Source organism: Convolutriloba macropyga, chromosome 10, assembly GCF_964194025.1.
Source record: "Convolutriloba macropyga chromosome 10, txConMacr16.3, whole genome shotgun sequence".
NCBI lineage: Eukaryota > Metazoa > Xenacoelomorpha > Acoela > Convolutidae > Convolutriloba > Convolutriloba macropyga.
Window position 1 is genome coordinate 62,153,478 of NC_134477.1, and position 16,393 is coordinate 62,169,870.

Consider the following 16,393-nt stretch of genomic DNA (forward strand, 5'->3'; position numbering starts at 1 on the left):
AAAGTAGATAGACATTGGAATAGATTGAGTTTTGGTCAAATTGAGTTTTGATAAAAAGAATAGATTGGACATTATTTATTATTGTTGTTTTTATTTGATTTTGTCATTTGTCCCGTCTCGTACTCCTTTAATGGCAGGCATCATTGGAGCTCTAACAATATATGAATTCTTGGAATATTAGTTTTGCACATTACCGAGCCTCCTTGTTGTAATCTCTACTTTTCACCGTAATTAAATTGTTTTGTCCCGTTGGCTGTCTTATTTTGATAAGACTGTACAGAAATTAATTGCCAGTTATAATGTAATGGATTTTTGAGGGCCAATAAGAGTTGGTAATAGACCAATTACCAATTAGTTAGTATACATTTTTTCTGGTGTGTAAAAATAGGGGCCATAGTAATGCGCTATAACGTCAATTGGATCTTCTTCACTGCTGATGTGAACAGTTGGCGAAATATAGCAAACAAAAAACGACGAGTTCTAACTTGTGCAATCACTAATGCTTATTTGATCTTGTTTGAACAAATTAAATGATTAAAAGAAAGTTTTCGTCAATCATTCCTTGTTAATTGTAGCTTCAACTAACTCACGGTTACAACTTGACCTTTAAAATACCTCAAATGCTGTTACAGAGCTTATTTTAGGTGGAATGTTTAACTGTTTGATTGTAGCTAGTCATGTTATAGCATAATCATTCCTCTAATTTTTGTTATTTGTCGAGATTGAACATTGTTGAGTTCATTTTATTGTCTCTACAACTCAAATTTGTTATTTTCTGTTTCTATTGTTGTCTATTTCTACTTAACTGGTTCCCCTAAATTACGTTTAAACTGCAGGATTGTTCAAAATTAATTGTTGTACCACAATCGCATGGATTTAATATGATTTCGAAACGCGAGAAACAAGCGTGGTACATTTTAGCATTTTCCTGCGCATTATTTAGCACTTACTGGGCTTCTACGAACAGAGCCAAAATTGGATTTAAAGATTATGAGCTTGGATCAAAAGCACGTTATCTGAACGTATCGGGTGCCGACCATTTATTCATAATTTTGCAGCAACACATTCCGAAGAATTATGAACCTATTCATGTGAACATATTAACACGTCATGGCTCGCGGAACCCAACCGAGAAATACTTCAAAATGTTTCAAAACTTGCAAAGATACCTGGAAGCAAAGGATGAAACGGGTAAAACATTAGCCCTGTTTCAACCCTTTTTGAACAATCTAACAGGGTTAGTTCCTGCTGAATTAGCGCTTCAAGGACGGTACGATCTGAAAGGTTTGGGAGAAAGGGTCTGTTCTTATTGGCCAAATTTGTGCAGCATTGATTGGTCAGAATTGTACGTGGAAGCAACTTACAAGGAACGTGCGTACGAGAGTGCATTTTGGTATTTGTACGGTTTGCTAAATTTAACTTCAACAGGTAGTGATGTATTGTTTGTTACCATAAATGAAGATTCTCAAGCAACTAGTGAATAAAAGTAGCGACAGTTTTGTACAGAACCGAAGGTAAGTTAAATAATATGAAAAATGGCCTTGAACAGCCTAAATAAGCTTTCTGCATTGTTCATATCAGCATCTTCTGGCCTCCTCTTCGAATGACTTTTTTTGCCGTTTTTTGATTAGATCTTTTCAGGTTTGGTTGGCCATTTTTGGGCTGATCAATACGGCTAAAATGAATTATCATTTATTTTTCGTTTAATCAAAAGGGGGCATAATCGTGCTAGCGTGCCCGTTTTTTGATAAAAATTTAGTTGAAAATAAAAAATCCGACTGATCTTCTAAATAATGTCATGTAGTGACTACTTGTGATTTTGAATCGAGGAGTGCGTAACAAATATTGAATTCACTGGAGAACTTTGGCGAGGGAAAGACTTCTTGCAAATAATTGAGCTGAAACTCGGTGGAGATGTATCATAGTTTCATTCGTAGCTGTAAATACTAATCAATGTATTGGCCATTCTGAACCACTATTTGTTTTAAAATTGTAGTTGCCGAGGTATTTAGAGCTCTTCTATAATCAGAGATATAGAAGTCAACATAACATAGCGATGAAATAACGTGTCATCGCCAGATAAATACTTCAAAAATTTGGAACAGTGGCGCAAATCTGCTTTTGGATTAGTATCTTTTTCACTACTCTTTGCTCGTCTCTATTCAGCTTGAAGAGTTGTTGGAAAAGATTGTCTGATTAGCGGCAGTACGGTGTAAGCTATGCAACTGTTGTAATCACAACATGGGTTTATGAAAAACATTACCATGCGGTTCTAATGGCCCTCTCAGGGTTCTTCAACTTGGCTTGACCGCTGAGTTTGGTAACTTCTCGATGGCGATAACAAACGTCTGGTAATATAAGTGACTGTCGTTGTATCAATTGATTTCCCCATACGCTTCAATTTAGTCATAGTTCCATACCAATTTCTGAAAAGGAAAGGCGTATTTAAATAATTAATGGTTCTCGAATGTGATATGTGAATTGTAAATAATGTGATAATGTGACAAAACGAGAACAATTAGTGAAAAATGGGCAAATGCCTAAAAGTAAAAATTGTGAAATCTAGCTGTATCAAAGCCAGAAAAACATACTTAACGCGTAAAACCGCAGTAAAGATTAATTGTTAATTCAGTAGAAGGAAGAAGCATTCTTTCTTTGCTGACAATAAGCTACAAGCTGGCCAAATTAAGAAAACAATAGTGGCAAAGTTCAATAAGCCATTGCTTATTTAAAAATCAAATATTTTTAAAAGTCAAAAAGACCACAAGCTTTCGAGTAAAGAAAAAAGATACATTAATTTGAAGGCGGTTAAGAAGTCAATTGGACCTATCACCAGTGAGCTTTTATTCGAATTGTTCTGTTCTTTAATTAATATAAAAACGATCAAAATAAAAAAAGACCGGCTGATCACAATCCAATTTTTTTTGGATTGCAACAGTCCAGGGTTGGTCCGAAATTAGCCTTGCTAATGCTGTTCGTCCGTTAGGAACACTTAATGTTTTTGAATGCTATAGATATAGATAAATAGTTAAAAAATTAAAAATAAATGGCAAAAACGGCGACATTGTGGAGTTTACAAAGATTGTGTTATTGTTTTTTGGTGTGTACTTCCGGCAAAATCAATCAAAGTGGACTAAAGGGCCTTATTTCGTGCTATTTTTGACGAATTTTGAAATATTTATCCAATATTTTTGTCAAAAAAATTAAATCAAAATAGTCAACAATACTTTTTTTTGTCTTTGAAAATAAATTCAACACCACTATTCGTATCAAAATTGATGAAATTTTAGGAAATACTTCCGGATAATGTGAATAAAAATAATGCATAACGGTGTAATATTCACAAAAATTTAAACATCGACAGCCCACTCTAGAAAAAAATTTAAAAAATTCTTTTTAATTCAATATTCTACGCTGGACGGGCTTTTGAACGATACCACCCACAACTCTCTACGATGAATACAGTAGAGAGTTCCCCCCCAAGAGAGGTCGGAACAATTATTGATACCGCGTTGACGTTTCCAATTTTTTTTTCTGATTGTTTTGCTGTATGAGAGCTCCTCCCCGCGTATCCTTTTATAGAGAGTTCTTTTCATTGCTAAGAGATTTTTTTTCCAGTTGGTTGTTCAGAAAGCTCAAAAGATATTGGCGATAGAAGTGTAGTTTTTATTTAATTACTGGACAATTTTTCTTGTCTATGTAAACTTCGTTGCGCGAAAAACATTTTTTTTGCAAAAATGTCTTATTTACAATTAGTTGTTTCATGTAGACTTTTTGTTGTTCGTTTCACGGCTGCTTTAGACAGTAAATATTTGACTAGCAGCTGTAAACTAATGCTGATTAATCCCAAAAATGTCTAACAAGGAGGATCGGCCATGTGCTTTTGCACATAATGCGCCAACCCGTCAGAAAATGAAATTAGAAAAGAAAAGTATCCTGATTTGTAAACAGTTATCCACCAAAGCACTGGTAATCATATGTACGCACGATTTGTTATTTTTGTTTTTGGTTTTTTTTCGAAAGGCAGTTGTCAAACATTTTAAAACATTTTTTGCTCCTAATTCTTTTATTCACATCGATGTAGCCTTAAGTTTTTTTTTTAAAAAAAATACATCTTTCGAAGACTTGAACACGACATGAACTTACGAAGTCCGGCATTTTGTGGTAAAAATTTTCAAAACATGGCCAGAATATAAGTTTTAATGACGTTTTACGAAAAGAAAGTCGGAAACTTGTTTTACTTCCAATATAGATTTAATATAAAGCCGGACAATGAAAATCTTTTTTACGTCTTATCAGAAGTTTCCTGATAACAAGTGACTGATAACTCAAACCGTGAAATTTTCACGGAAAATTTTGAGAAAAAACGAAAATATCCTTAGTGAATGTTATAAATCTCTAGTCGTGGAAACATTTTGCCATGACAAGGATCCACACAATTACTGCGTAAGACTTACATCAACTAAAACCAAAAAAAAAATTTTCTCATTTATCAATGAAAGATTTTTATATGCTTCGTGAGGTTGCAATAAAAAGAGAATAACATTTCCATTGGGCTGAAAAAAAAGACCGAAATTTTTGCAAATCGAATTAGTTGAAATCCATTAGCAACATTTGAGAGTTTCTTAGAGGCGATACAGTTTGGGGTATATGAAGTCGTTTCAGTAGCAATTATTGAATGGTTTAAAACCTTGAAATTTTCCAATTTGGATTTTTTGCTACTTTATTATTTCTCTATAATGAAAAGCTATTAATTTTTGAGAAACAACGTACATAGAGAAGATAAAGTGCGGGGATGCAAAGTGACCAACAAAATAATGTTTTATTTCGTGGTTTTACGACTTCAAAAGATAATTGAGATTCGAAAAATGTGGGCCTGAGCTTTCTCATAAAATGAAATTAAAAATCCTGATAATGGTTAATCGAGAATTATTCTTTATGAGTACTTCATATCAACCTAAGGACCTGATTGAATTGTAATTGCAATTCAGGACATTTATGAAAAAAATTCAATGCTTCTCCAATTTTCTTCATCAATTTTTCAATGTTTTGCAGGATGTTTGAGCAAAACCGAATCTGTTGTATTTAATCAGGTCTGTTTTTATGCTAATTAAATGTCTATATCGCAAACCTTATGACAAAGTTTTGTCATGTTAAAAGTAATTTTTCTCAAAAAAACACCACGGCAAGTCCTGAATTACAATTCAAAGAATTGAATGAAAAAAAAATCAGTAATGCTGGGTTTAACTAGAAGTTCAATGCCAGCCAAACAGACATACATAGTTTCACAAATTTAGATAACTTCAGCAATGCTAAAATTATTGCTACTAATAGCCTGAATGCCAAAATTGTGCAATTGAATTATAACAATCACCCGAGCACAGACTTTGGATAAAATTTACGGTCCCATTAGGATTGAAAATTTGTATGTCAACAATTTTTAAGAAATTGAAAATTGCATATTTCTTGGAAAAGTTGATAAGTTCGTTACTTTATAATCTTCAGAGATATTTATTTGCCTCGAGAAGTTATCCAGTGAAACCTCTTCGAGCCCTAAAGCTAAATTGGCCTTGAAGATCGAAAGGACCCAACTTGTTTGATGATAAATTGCAAATTTCATTAAAACAGCGCAAATTTTTGGTACTAATAAACTCACAATGACGTCCCTAGAAACTATCCAGAAACATATTTATTAGCCACAAAATGGTTTCCTTGGCTGCTATAGGTAAACCCTTATATGATGACAAAAATTTACAAAAAAAATCATAGTAAGAATACCGGAAACTGTGGTAAGAATACCGCAAACAACTCGAAGAATTCTGCGAATAACCACTATACTAAGCTTATCCTAATCACAAATATCAACGAAAAGGGAGAGAACTGAAAATTTAATAGACTTAGTGTTTAGTGTTTAACAAAGCATATAACTTTTAGTTTAGGGGTCTGACTAATGGGTGAAGGGTAGTAGGATGGGGCTGCTAGGTCATTGGGGGGGGGGGGGAGGGTTGTGGGTTAGTGAGAGGTCGTAGGTAGGTTCATGGGGGGAGGGTGGGTTGTAGGTTGGTAGGTAGGTAGGCGGGGAGAGGGTCGGTTGAGGCAGAGGGGTTTGGTAGGTAGGGGTATTTGTAGTTTCATTTCAATTGAGAGGAGGGATGGTTAGGGGAAAAAAGATCTTTCGACCTTGAATATTACTAGCAGTTCCTAGTTACTATATATTAACCTAAGTTTCTGTTCAAGTCCATTGTTGGAAATGAGAAGTCAAAGTTCAAAAACAGAGGTCATTGTTCGTAAACAAATAATTCAAAGATCAAGTCAGGAGTAAAATTGCTTCTCCAAATAAAAATCTTTTGAATACCAATAGTCCTCTTCGAGTTGTAAAACTGCAAATCCCCTGTGCAATCCAAATTCTTCGGATTGTAATATAAGAAGTGAGTTCTTCTTAAATCCCCTTAAAAATTTGTTAATGATAGAAAAAGATTTTCCTGACAACTGTCTGGCCTGGGGTCTGTTCGGTCTGGCCAATGGTCTGGACAAATTCTGCTCAGTTTCGCCAGTGTTGGCCTGTTTGGACTGTCCAAGGGTGGCAAAAGTCCGTTCGTTCTGGACAAAACCTACCTTTGGGTATGGTCGATCTGGAGCCCCCTCTCCAGGACCCAAGTCGGTCTGGCCAATTCCTGTCTTTGGTCGCGGACCTCATCTTGGGTGTTAATCAAAATTTTGGAAATATGAAACGGATCAATCACGAAGTCAGAGGTCGTTTATGCTCTCGAGGTAAAAAGACATTACCTAGTAAACAAAACACACAGTCGAAGCGCTAACTCATTAATCTAGTAGTTTTTTTTCTTTCATGAGCTCAATCGATTCGGGCTGCAAACAAACAAAATACGTGAAAAGTCATTTTCACAGCATCCTTTGTGTCGAACAATAAAAGCTCTAAGTATGATTTCAACAGTTGATTCATTTTAAGAGCTTTCCATTGATAATCACATCTGTTTCTCGTGGCTAATTATGGCGATAGAACAAAATTATTTCAGCAAAAAGAAAAAAGACTAGCATATTTTTCCTCGGTTAACTTTGTTGAGTCTGAATAATAAATATAATGTCTTTTGAATACTTTTTAAATCGAACTACATCACTATGTAAACAGATGTTGACTTTGGTTTCTCTGGTCCTGATGACGCAACTGCAAATCTCGTCCACAGTGACATTGAGAAACTTCAGAAGATGTTGACCTTCATTATCAACACAGAAGCAAATGACACAACGCTCCGATTTTTCGATCACTGTCAGAAGTAAGACATTACTCCATACACAACATATGGAAGCCTTTTATAGTGTGCACCCTACTTAGGGTAACCATATGCTGAAAGCATACCTTTTGCACCCTAGGTTCACAAATTAGCCTGCAGCTGTAGACTTTGAAAGATGACATTTTATAATAGCATCTAATAATGCGTTGCAGATGTAATAAAAGGCAGATGTTGCAACATGAGGCTTAGCAAGCATAATTTCTCATCAACCAACTACCGCGATACTATAGCCCCGAATGAATCTGATCCAAGTAAGCACCGAAATTGGAAAGGGAAGCGGAGTATGCAGAGTTTTTTGCCGCTTTAATTTTTAACTGTTTTTCTCCATGTTCTGCCTAAAATGTCAAGATTAGACTATATATAATTTTTATAATGATGAGAGGTTTTATCTTATTATTTGTTTTTCGAAATAAAAAGGCAGCAACAATGTTTCTGTTTAGATATATTGTTCGTGTAGACGATAACAAAACGGCACTTTATCAACAAACTAACTTCCAAAATTCATCTCAATTTATGAGTGGGTTGAGTTTGATGAGGGACGAATTCTGCAGCGAAGGACAATTATGTGATTTGAATGGGACAATGCTGGATTCTGTTTATTATGCGTGTGTTCATGCAGTTATGATGTTTAATGATTACAATCCATGCAAATACATTCCACCAGAAACTATGCACACTTACGAATATAGCGGGTGAGTTATGAGGAGTGGTTCGCTCGATTTAATCTTGAAAGGGATGGACAGTACATGAAATCTCGATAAGGCCAAGCCAAATTTTCTGGTCATTGTTCTGTATTTTTGTGTTGAACGGCTGAACAAATTGAAGGACAGAGAGAAGAGCGTGTTTTGAGAGTGCGAAGAAAGTAGGCATAAAAAAATTTATAAGGGGGCGAATTATTTTGATAACGTGCGGTTTTTTCGAAGCAGTTTTTTCAGAAGTTTTTACTTTTTTTTTCAATTATACATTAGAACATTAGAGTTTTATATGCAATTTTGAGCTATTTTTGTGATTTCTCCTTCGGTATAGACACTTTTTTTTTACCCGGTTATTGTATACTATTTTTCTTGTTTTGTGTCTGAAGAGGTTTTTTTTGTGGTTGATGATAGTTTTAATTTTGATCATCGTGGTTTTTTTGACTTGATTAATATCAGTTCGTTTTAGTTGAAGAAAATAATGTAAAGCCTGAAATAAATTTTTTAGTTATTTTCTGCTTTCCAGTATTTTTTGATGTTCAATTGTTATTTTAGGGTTGCTGGCAGGGCTATTGTTACTAAGTGAAATCTTTACTTCTTGTGACTGTTTAAAGTTGGCCTGTGCGTTTGGGTGTCATGTGGTTTATCAATGAATAAGGAGGAACTGTTTCTTATAGTGTGTTGAGAACAGTTGTTGACACGTTGTAATTTATAGAGAATTTTATTAAAGATTTCTTAGACTTTGTCAGTTATTTCTTCTTTTTGCTCGGTTTTTCTCCTTTTTTTGAGAAGTTTTGTTAGATAATAGATAATCCAAATGCTCTTCGAATAGCAGTTTCAAGGTATTTTCATGATTTGCTTTTAAGTTAATGATAATTTATTCGGTAGGTAGTTGGCTAGGGTTTAAGTTAATTTTCACTTCGAATCAATCACAGAGTCTTCCGGTCATGCTCTTTTCAAAGATTTTGATCTCACATTTTAATGTTTTTTGGAATCAAATTGAAGTGATGATTTTGCTCACGGGGTTTGAATTTTTTTTTTGCTTTTTCGGTCCTTGTTTTCTGTTCACATGCGGCAAGTAAAGTTTTTGATTGGATTTAATTTCTAAATGGTTTTTGCAATGGTTTGTAGTCCATTCTAGGCCTCGCTCTTTGTTTTGTCAATAAAAACTCTATAAGATTTTGATCAGGAATTGACCTTTTTTCAGCTCTGTTCATACTTATCGGCTTTTTAATGTTAGCGAGATTTAAAGAGTGGTTATAATAATCATGTTGGAGTAGTAAAGGGAGTAGCAGTTCAAATTTCGCCACAAACGTTAAAAGATAATTATTAGTTAGATCTTACAATAATTTTAAGTGAGGTAAAATATTTATCTAATAGATGAGTCGCTATCTTCACTATCAAAATTTTTATTCCAGCGTTCTCATTATGTGAGAGAAATTAATTGCAGTTTGCTTCGTAAAAGAACTAATTATGTGCCTGGAAACATTATTTTTTGACCTTTCAAAATTTTGTCCTGTATAATGAGTTCGCCACATATAAATTTTCTTGAAGTGTTCTGTCGCGTATTTTTATAGCACGTGTGTGTCCAGAGAGAGAAAGATGGCAAGAAGGCACGGGAACGAAATGTCCGTCTTGAAATTTTCGCCAAATCGCTTAAAAGTAGTTTTTTTTACAAATCGGAAAACCCAGCAATTGGGGACCAATTTTTTATCTCAATCAATAGATATGCTACGAAACGGGGTGAGTGCGGTACTGATACAGAAGAAAAACGCAGAAAACAAAGATTGTGCCATTTAGTTTGCCATCATGGATTGATTTGATCTAATTTTTTGAAAGAGGAAGCCAGCCACAAAGGATATTTGACACCACAGAGAGATTAAAAATTTTTCTTTTCTCCGAAAATTGTAGCCTTTGAGAAAGCAGCAACCCTATAGCCGGGATTTTCTGGCCTGCTTTTCCACAGGACATAATTAATGTTTTCCATCCCGTCTTCGTAACTATAGAGTTATTTTTGGTCAGTTGACAAGTTTTGGTCACCCTCATTTACAAGGTGAATATGAAATTGAATATCTGTTAAGTCTGGTTGTTATTATCAATTTCCTCCTCTGGGTAACTGAGATAGCTTTTCGGTTTAACAGTGTTAGCTCCTCGGAAAACTTTATGACTTATCTAAAGGATGACAGAGATTCTGTTAGTTTGGCAGTTTGCAGTCCTTTTGTTAGTCTAAAATGTCTGCAAATGCAAAATGTTCTACCATGGACAAACCGTTCTGCGCTCTATTTTTGGGTTAACCAGCTGTTTTGTTTTCTCGGGTTAGCCAATATTGTTCCCCTTTGGCTTTTCTGTTGTTTTTGTTTACATGCATTGTTTGCTTCCATCTTCGAATTAAACGTTAGTTTTTAAGTAGTTGAATGCCCCACAGTATATTTGGGAGGATTTCTGTGAACAAATGTTTGCATAGTTTTTTTTAATTCATAAAACTTGGGCTCTGTTCTGGAGCCTTCAGGTTATGTTCGTTTTTTAAATTGTCTTTCGCAGTGTTTGATTAAATCAATTATTTGGCAATGTTGTAACATTTAAGGGTAACAGTAAAAGTTGTAACTAATAAGGGAACTTTATCGATTTTTGTTCTTCCTCCTGAAAAAAAATACTGATTGATAGCAAGATAAGACATTTTAAGAAAATTTTTGAGGTAATTTTTGAGAAAAAAACGTAGAAATTGATGTTCTAATTTATGTTCCTAAATTAGCAAAGAATTAAAATGTTTACATGATATATAAAAGATGAAATTGTTTTTTTTTAAAATATTTTTGGTTAAATTTTTTGGTTATATACTGAATTCACTTGTTTCAAAAAAAGTTAATTTTTATTTAGCTTATAAATTTTTGGGTTATATATTAAACTTAATTGGTTCAAAAAAGTTGAATTTTCATTTAGCGTATCGTGTTAGGTTGAATTTAAGTTTTTAGGCTGGTTGAAGCTAATTGTTTTCTGTATTATTCAACCGATTAGAAATTGGGAAATTGGGCCTATCTGACCATTGTTATTACTTGATATCATTCAGGTGTCAATTAAGCTTTTTTTCAACTATGATCATCTCAATTCTAGTTTGAAATTTTGTAGGAGCTGAATGAGTTGTTTCCAATGATATCCCTCTATCTTTTTTTTGTCAGAGAACGGTAATGGATCAGGTCAATATTGTTACGAGCGATTAGGTTGTCAAATGGGAAGAGGAGTAATTGAGCTTGTTTTGTTTTATAGTGACCTGAAAGATTTCTACGAGAGCTACCGTGGATACAACATAAGCTACAAATCAGCTTGTTACTTAGTAAGAGTCATCATCAATGACATCAAAAAAGCAGTTCTGGCTGATGCTATGAGGCGACAACAACAACAACAACAACAAAGTGCCCAATCAAGTGAACAAACAAGTGTGTACAAACACGTGATCAGGGCAGCCCATGCAGAAACTGTTCTACCAATATTGGGAATTATGGACGTCATCGAAACAGGTTAAGAAGACAACTTTTGTATTGCTATTGAGACAAATGTTGTCTTGCTTGTGTTCATTGGACCTTAATTTAGTCTAGCTTTGTTCCGCTGATAATAGTTGCATAACTTTTTATTGGTAAATAATTTGTTAGTGCCTTCTGAATGGTAGACAAATCTCTGAAAGTGACAATGTTGTATAACTTCACGATGGTGATAACAACCGCGTCCAAATTTCAACTCTCGGGGCAAACAAAACAACAGCTGCATAGCTCATTCATTATTAATTGCTCTTGAACGAAGTTCATAGCAGTTATTGTAAACGTGTTGGTCTTTTTTAAGCTTTTCTTATAGAACATTCTTTGACTTCTCAAGTGAATTTTTCACGCGTTCGTTCTTCATTTTTGAGTGATCTCTAGTGCTCTCACACCGAAGTAAAGCTTGTTGCTAATATAAATTGGTTGCAGCAAATGAAAGACAAGTGTCTGATGGCCCAGTGGGAAGTCCATTTGGTTAGGGATCTGGAGGTCAATGGCTTGAATCCTGGCGTGGTCGAATAATTTTCTACCCGCATGTCGTTTGAGAGCAATTCTTCCGACATTAGTCGGTTTATGTTTTTTTTTCTTAAACGAGCGATCAATGCTATAAAAAGTTAAAAAAAGTGGTGAAAGTGCTTTAGGATTTAACTAACCACTCTTTTTGCCACTGTTGCTATATGAAAAGAAGTGGCAAGAAAAACTTGGCAGCAAAAGTAGCATAATGCCAAAGGCGAAGGCTCTAAGAGAACTTCTCAGTGCCTTTATTTCCTCCAGGCTTTACCTATTTCTTCCGTTTTTGGGGGCGAAAAGTCAAATACGTCAGAAAAAGTCAATCAACCGAAATATTGCATTACAAAATAACGCACAGACTAATTTAACTGCTGTAAATTTTGCTAAACAAAGTTAATAACATTAAAAATTACCCAGCCTACATTTCATTTTTAGAATTCATGGGCGCTGCTTATTCCCTGGTTAAGTTAGGCTAGGCAACTGTTGGCGGAGAGTTGTTTAGCGTTCACTCATTCTTTATTTATAGCACACGTCAGCCTCGCAATGGCTATTTTTTAGGTTCTCTCCTTTTTTTCCAATTCAATGAATTTGAATTGTATTTGTACCCTGTCTTTTTAACGACTCAAAGAATAGTAATGGTGATCTATTTTTTAAATCGGTTGCTTATATTTAGAGGATGTGTTTTGTAAGAAGTCAAATGCTGCACATGAAAAGAAATTTTAAGGTCAATCTGCTGAACAAATGCCAAGCCGAGAGCGAGAATTTAGAATTTTTTGTTCGGGCATCCTGAGAGAGAGAGAGAGAGAGAGAGAGAGAGCGAGCGAGAAAAGTAGGTATTTTGCTTTAAGCAAATTTTTTTGATTACGTGCGGCGTTTTCCGAGCGGTGTTTTAGTTTTAACTTAACTTTTTTCAGCCGAAGGCGTTTGCTCCAGAAATGTAAGCCAGAAATAGTACGTTTGGGATCATTTTTGACTTCTGAATCAAATATTAAACTTTTGGATGCAATTTTGAGCTATTTTTTGCAATTTTGCCCGGTTGGACGTTTAAGCAGTTTTGTTATTTCTTGTGGCATCCGTGGAGTTTTGTTTTGTTGAAATTAGATGTTTCAGTGGTTTAGCTTGTCTTTCGATTCGATTGACTTTTATTTTGAGTTCTGTTTGTTTAGATAATTTTAATCAAATTTTGACCCGTATTCGTTGATTTTTTCCTATTTTTTTAAGCTTATCGCATGATTTTTTCGTGTTAATAGCCGCACAGCGATAGCTGGGACTATTATTGGCCTTCTCTTGGTTTTTTTTATTTCGTCGTCATAATTTTTGTTGCGACCATATGACGTCACGGCCACTTTTTGTTCATTCGTTCATGCAATTTCAACTGAATTGCATTTGTGACGTCATTTTTCGCTCTTAGTGGAGCGAGTTATTTTGTTCATGCGCGTGATTAATTTTTTGGTCACGCTTGACTTACCTCATTCCCAAAAAATGACTTCCTCACTTTGAAATTGACTTTTATTTACTTTAATTCAAAGAGATAAGGTCAAATGGATGTGTATCACTCTAAATGAAGGTTATTTGAGATCAACTAATAGAGGCAGCAATAACAGATTTTTAATCAAAATATAACAGATCAGTCTTCAATGAAAAGACGAATTTTTTTGGTCTGTCTTTTTTATTGTTTTTTTTTCAGACTGCTGATCTATGAATCTATTGCGGCTATTTTCTTGGCAATCTGCCAGCTATGTTTCAGTATTTAATATAGAATCATTATATAGGTATTAAGGTGTATTCTTACTTCAAGGTCACTTCAAGGTGATACATGACTTTTTTTACTGAAATAAATTATTTTATTTTGTAATTTCTATCGGGGTTTTCGCTGTTTACCTTTTGATTGTTGATTAGCGTTTTTGGGACTCGTTTGCGTTCTTTATCTATCGAGCAGCTGAATGGGTTCTCCTGAATAGTTGCCGAAAGGTAGCTTCTTAACTTTTTAAGCAACTTCGTGACAATTTTTTCGTTTTTCTTTTCCTTTTCCCGGGTTTTCTCCGTATGTACCGAGTCTGTAGTTTTTTTTGTCAGACGGTAGTCAGATATTGAAAAATGGCTATCTGTATTGAAAACTGTTTTGCCAATAGTTGTTTGGGAGTCGCAACTTGTGAAGAGCTTTTACAACATAGTCCCGACTAGGTTTAGAGTTTTATTTAGTCAATGAAGTCATTTCTTCGAATTCGTTCAGGACTTGTCCTCTTACTTCTTTTTTTTTCGCTTTACCCTTTGATGACGTTTTTTCGTTTTACATAAGTTCAGATTTTGACTTTAGATTCGCGACTTACCTCAATCTCTGTTTCAACCAAATGGTTTTTAAATTCTTTCACGTATCGAATTACGAACTTAGTGAATGCGGTCAATGTCAGGAGATCGAAATCAAAAGAAACGGGATAAACCGATAAAACCCGGTTATTAAGATATAGGGCATTAGATTATCAAAAATCACTAGAGCGATTGCTAGCTGGCAATAGTATTAAGCTTTAAAGACATCGGTTTAAAAGCTAAATTAAGTATAGTTTCAGAATCTAATAGAAACTGCGCACCAAATTTGAACACTTTTTGACATTTATAAAAGCAATCTGTAGATTTATTTTTCTGTTTCAATCTTGATGTGCGTCAAGCGCTTCAACGGAGGTTATTTTCCGGCAATTTGCCGGCTATGTTCAATTTTTTAAAAAATGAACTACACTCGTTAGAAAGTTCGAACGAGTGCAGTTAGAAGTTCCTTTATTTTAGACATCTTTACTCCATAGGATTAAAAACGAACTATTTAATTGAGATTTAAGAAATATGAACTTTTCGATGACCTTTGTACAAAAATAAACGTTTGCAGTTTAATCCGGTTATACATCTACGTTGTATTAAGGCCTATTATGTAAAACAAAAATATGAACTCAGATGTTTAACATTTTTGCTTCAAGTTATTATAGAGACCTTTTATGGGCACGTTGCAAGCTGCGATTTTAATATAATTTGATGAATTTCTTAAACATATTGAAAGAGAATTATAAACCGTAAGTATCGTGGCTTAACAGTCAGCAATTCAAGAAATGCAGTTAAGCTAGCTCACTAGTTAAATCACGTCACAACTATTTGATGGCAACTTAAAATAGAAGTTATTAAAGTATCATTTAATTAATCAATATTAATGGCTCGTTACCTCTTATAATCGTATTTAAATCTTTTTCAAAGCTAGCAACGTAGACATCAGTCTGTTCACGCTGGCCTTTGAGAACAATTTGTTCACAGGGGAGGGGAATGTTAAGCCAAAGTTAAATGGATTTTTTTCGCTGCCCCCTCCCCTCCTTAAAAGTGTTAAATATGCATAATTGATATTTGGTATTTTACGCGCACCCTTGTAGCGGTATATGATAACTGTTAGGGCGAATAAATAACTTAATAATATATGAAAATGAATAGCCTAATTCTTCACAGTTGCTTGTGACAGTCGGTTTTGTTCATTGGGAAAGGGAAAAGCAACAGAGCATTTTTGCCCAATATCTAGTAATTGCAATGTAGTCATGTGGCCAAGTTTTCGATGATTCATTAAATGTGAGAAAATAACTTTCAAATTTCGGTAAGAAAGAATTGGGGAGATGCGCCAACTGTCAATTAATTCTTTCTTTCAATCACGTGAGCTGTGCTGTCCGATAAAGGTAAAACAAGAGGACTCGTGCGAATCTGTGCTTAGGCACAGAAAGTTCCAACATGGCCTTTGTCAAACAAACGAAATTGTAAATGTTGTTGGTAGAAAAGGACACATTACCCTATAATGAACACTCCTCCCATATAATGAACACTCCTCCCATATAATGAACACTCCTCCCATATAATGAACACTCCTCCCATATAATGAACACTCCTCCCATATAATGAACACTCCTCCCATATAATGAACACTCCTCCCATATAATGAAAACTCTTCCCATATAATGAACACTCCTCCCATATAATGAACACTCCTCCCATATAATGAACACTCCTTCCATATAATGAACACTCCTCCCATATAATGAACACTCCTCCCATATAATGAACACTCCTCCCATATAGTGAACACTCCTCCCATATAATGAACACTCCTCCCATATAATGAACACTCCTCCCATATAATGAACACTCCTCCCATATAATGAACACTCCTACCATATAATGAACACTCCTCCTATATAATGAACACCCCTCCCATATAATGAACACTCCTCCCATATAATGAACACTCCTCCCATATAATGAACACTCCTCCCATATAATGAACACTCCTCCCATATAATGAACACTCCTCCCATATAATGAACACTCCTCC

General features: G+C 34.7%; 2 protein-coding genes across 3 annotated transcripts in view; both read left to right on the forward strand.

The window, feature by feature from the left end:
* The window catches only part of LOC142348258 (calcium load-activated calcium channel-like), a 520,926-nt gene that overhangs the window by 160,816 nt on the left and 343,717 nt on the right, over positions 1–16,393 (forward strand). The gene's annotated exons all lie outside the window — the stretch shown is intronic.
* LOC142348112 (multiple inositol polyphosphate phosphatase 1-like) lies at positions 560–11,522 on the forward strand. Its single transcript, XM_075399279.1, has 4 exons — positions 560–1,428; positions 7,148–7,292; positions 7,751–8,002; positions 11,267–11,522. Exons 1-4 carry the CDS (start codon positions 882–884, stop codon positions 11,520–11,522), a joined length of 1,200 nt encoding a protein of 399 aa, XP_075255394.1. The 5' UTR covers positions 560–881.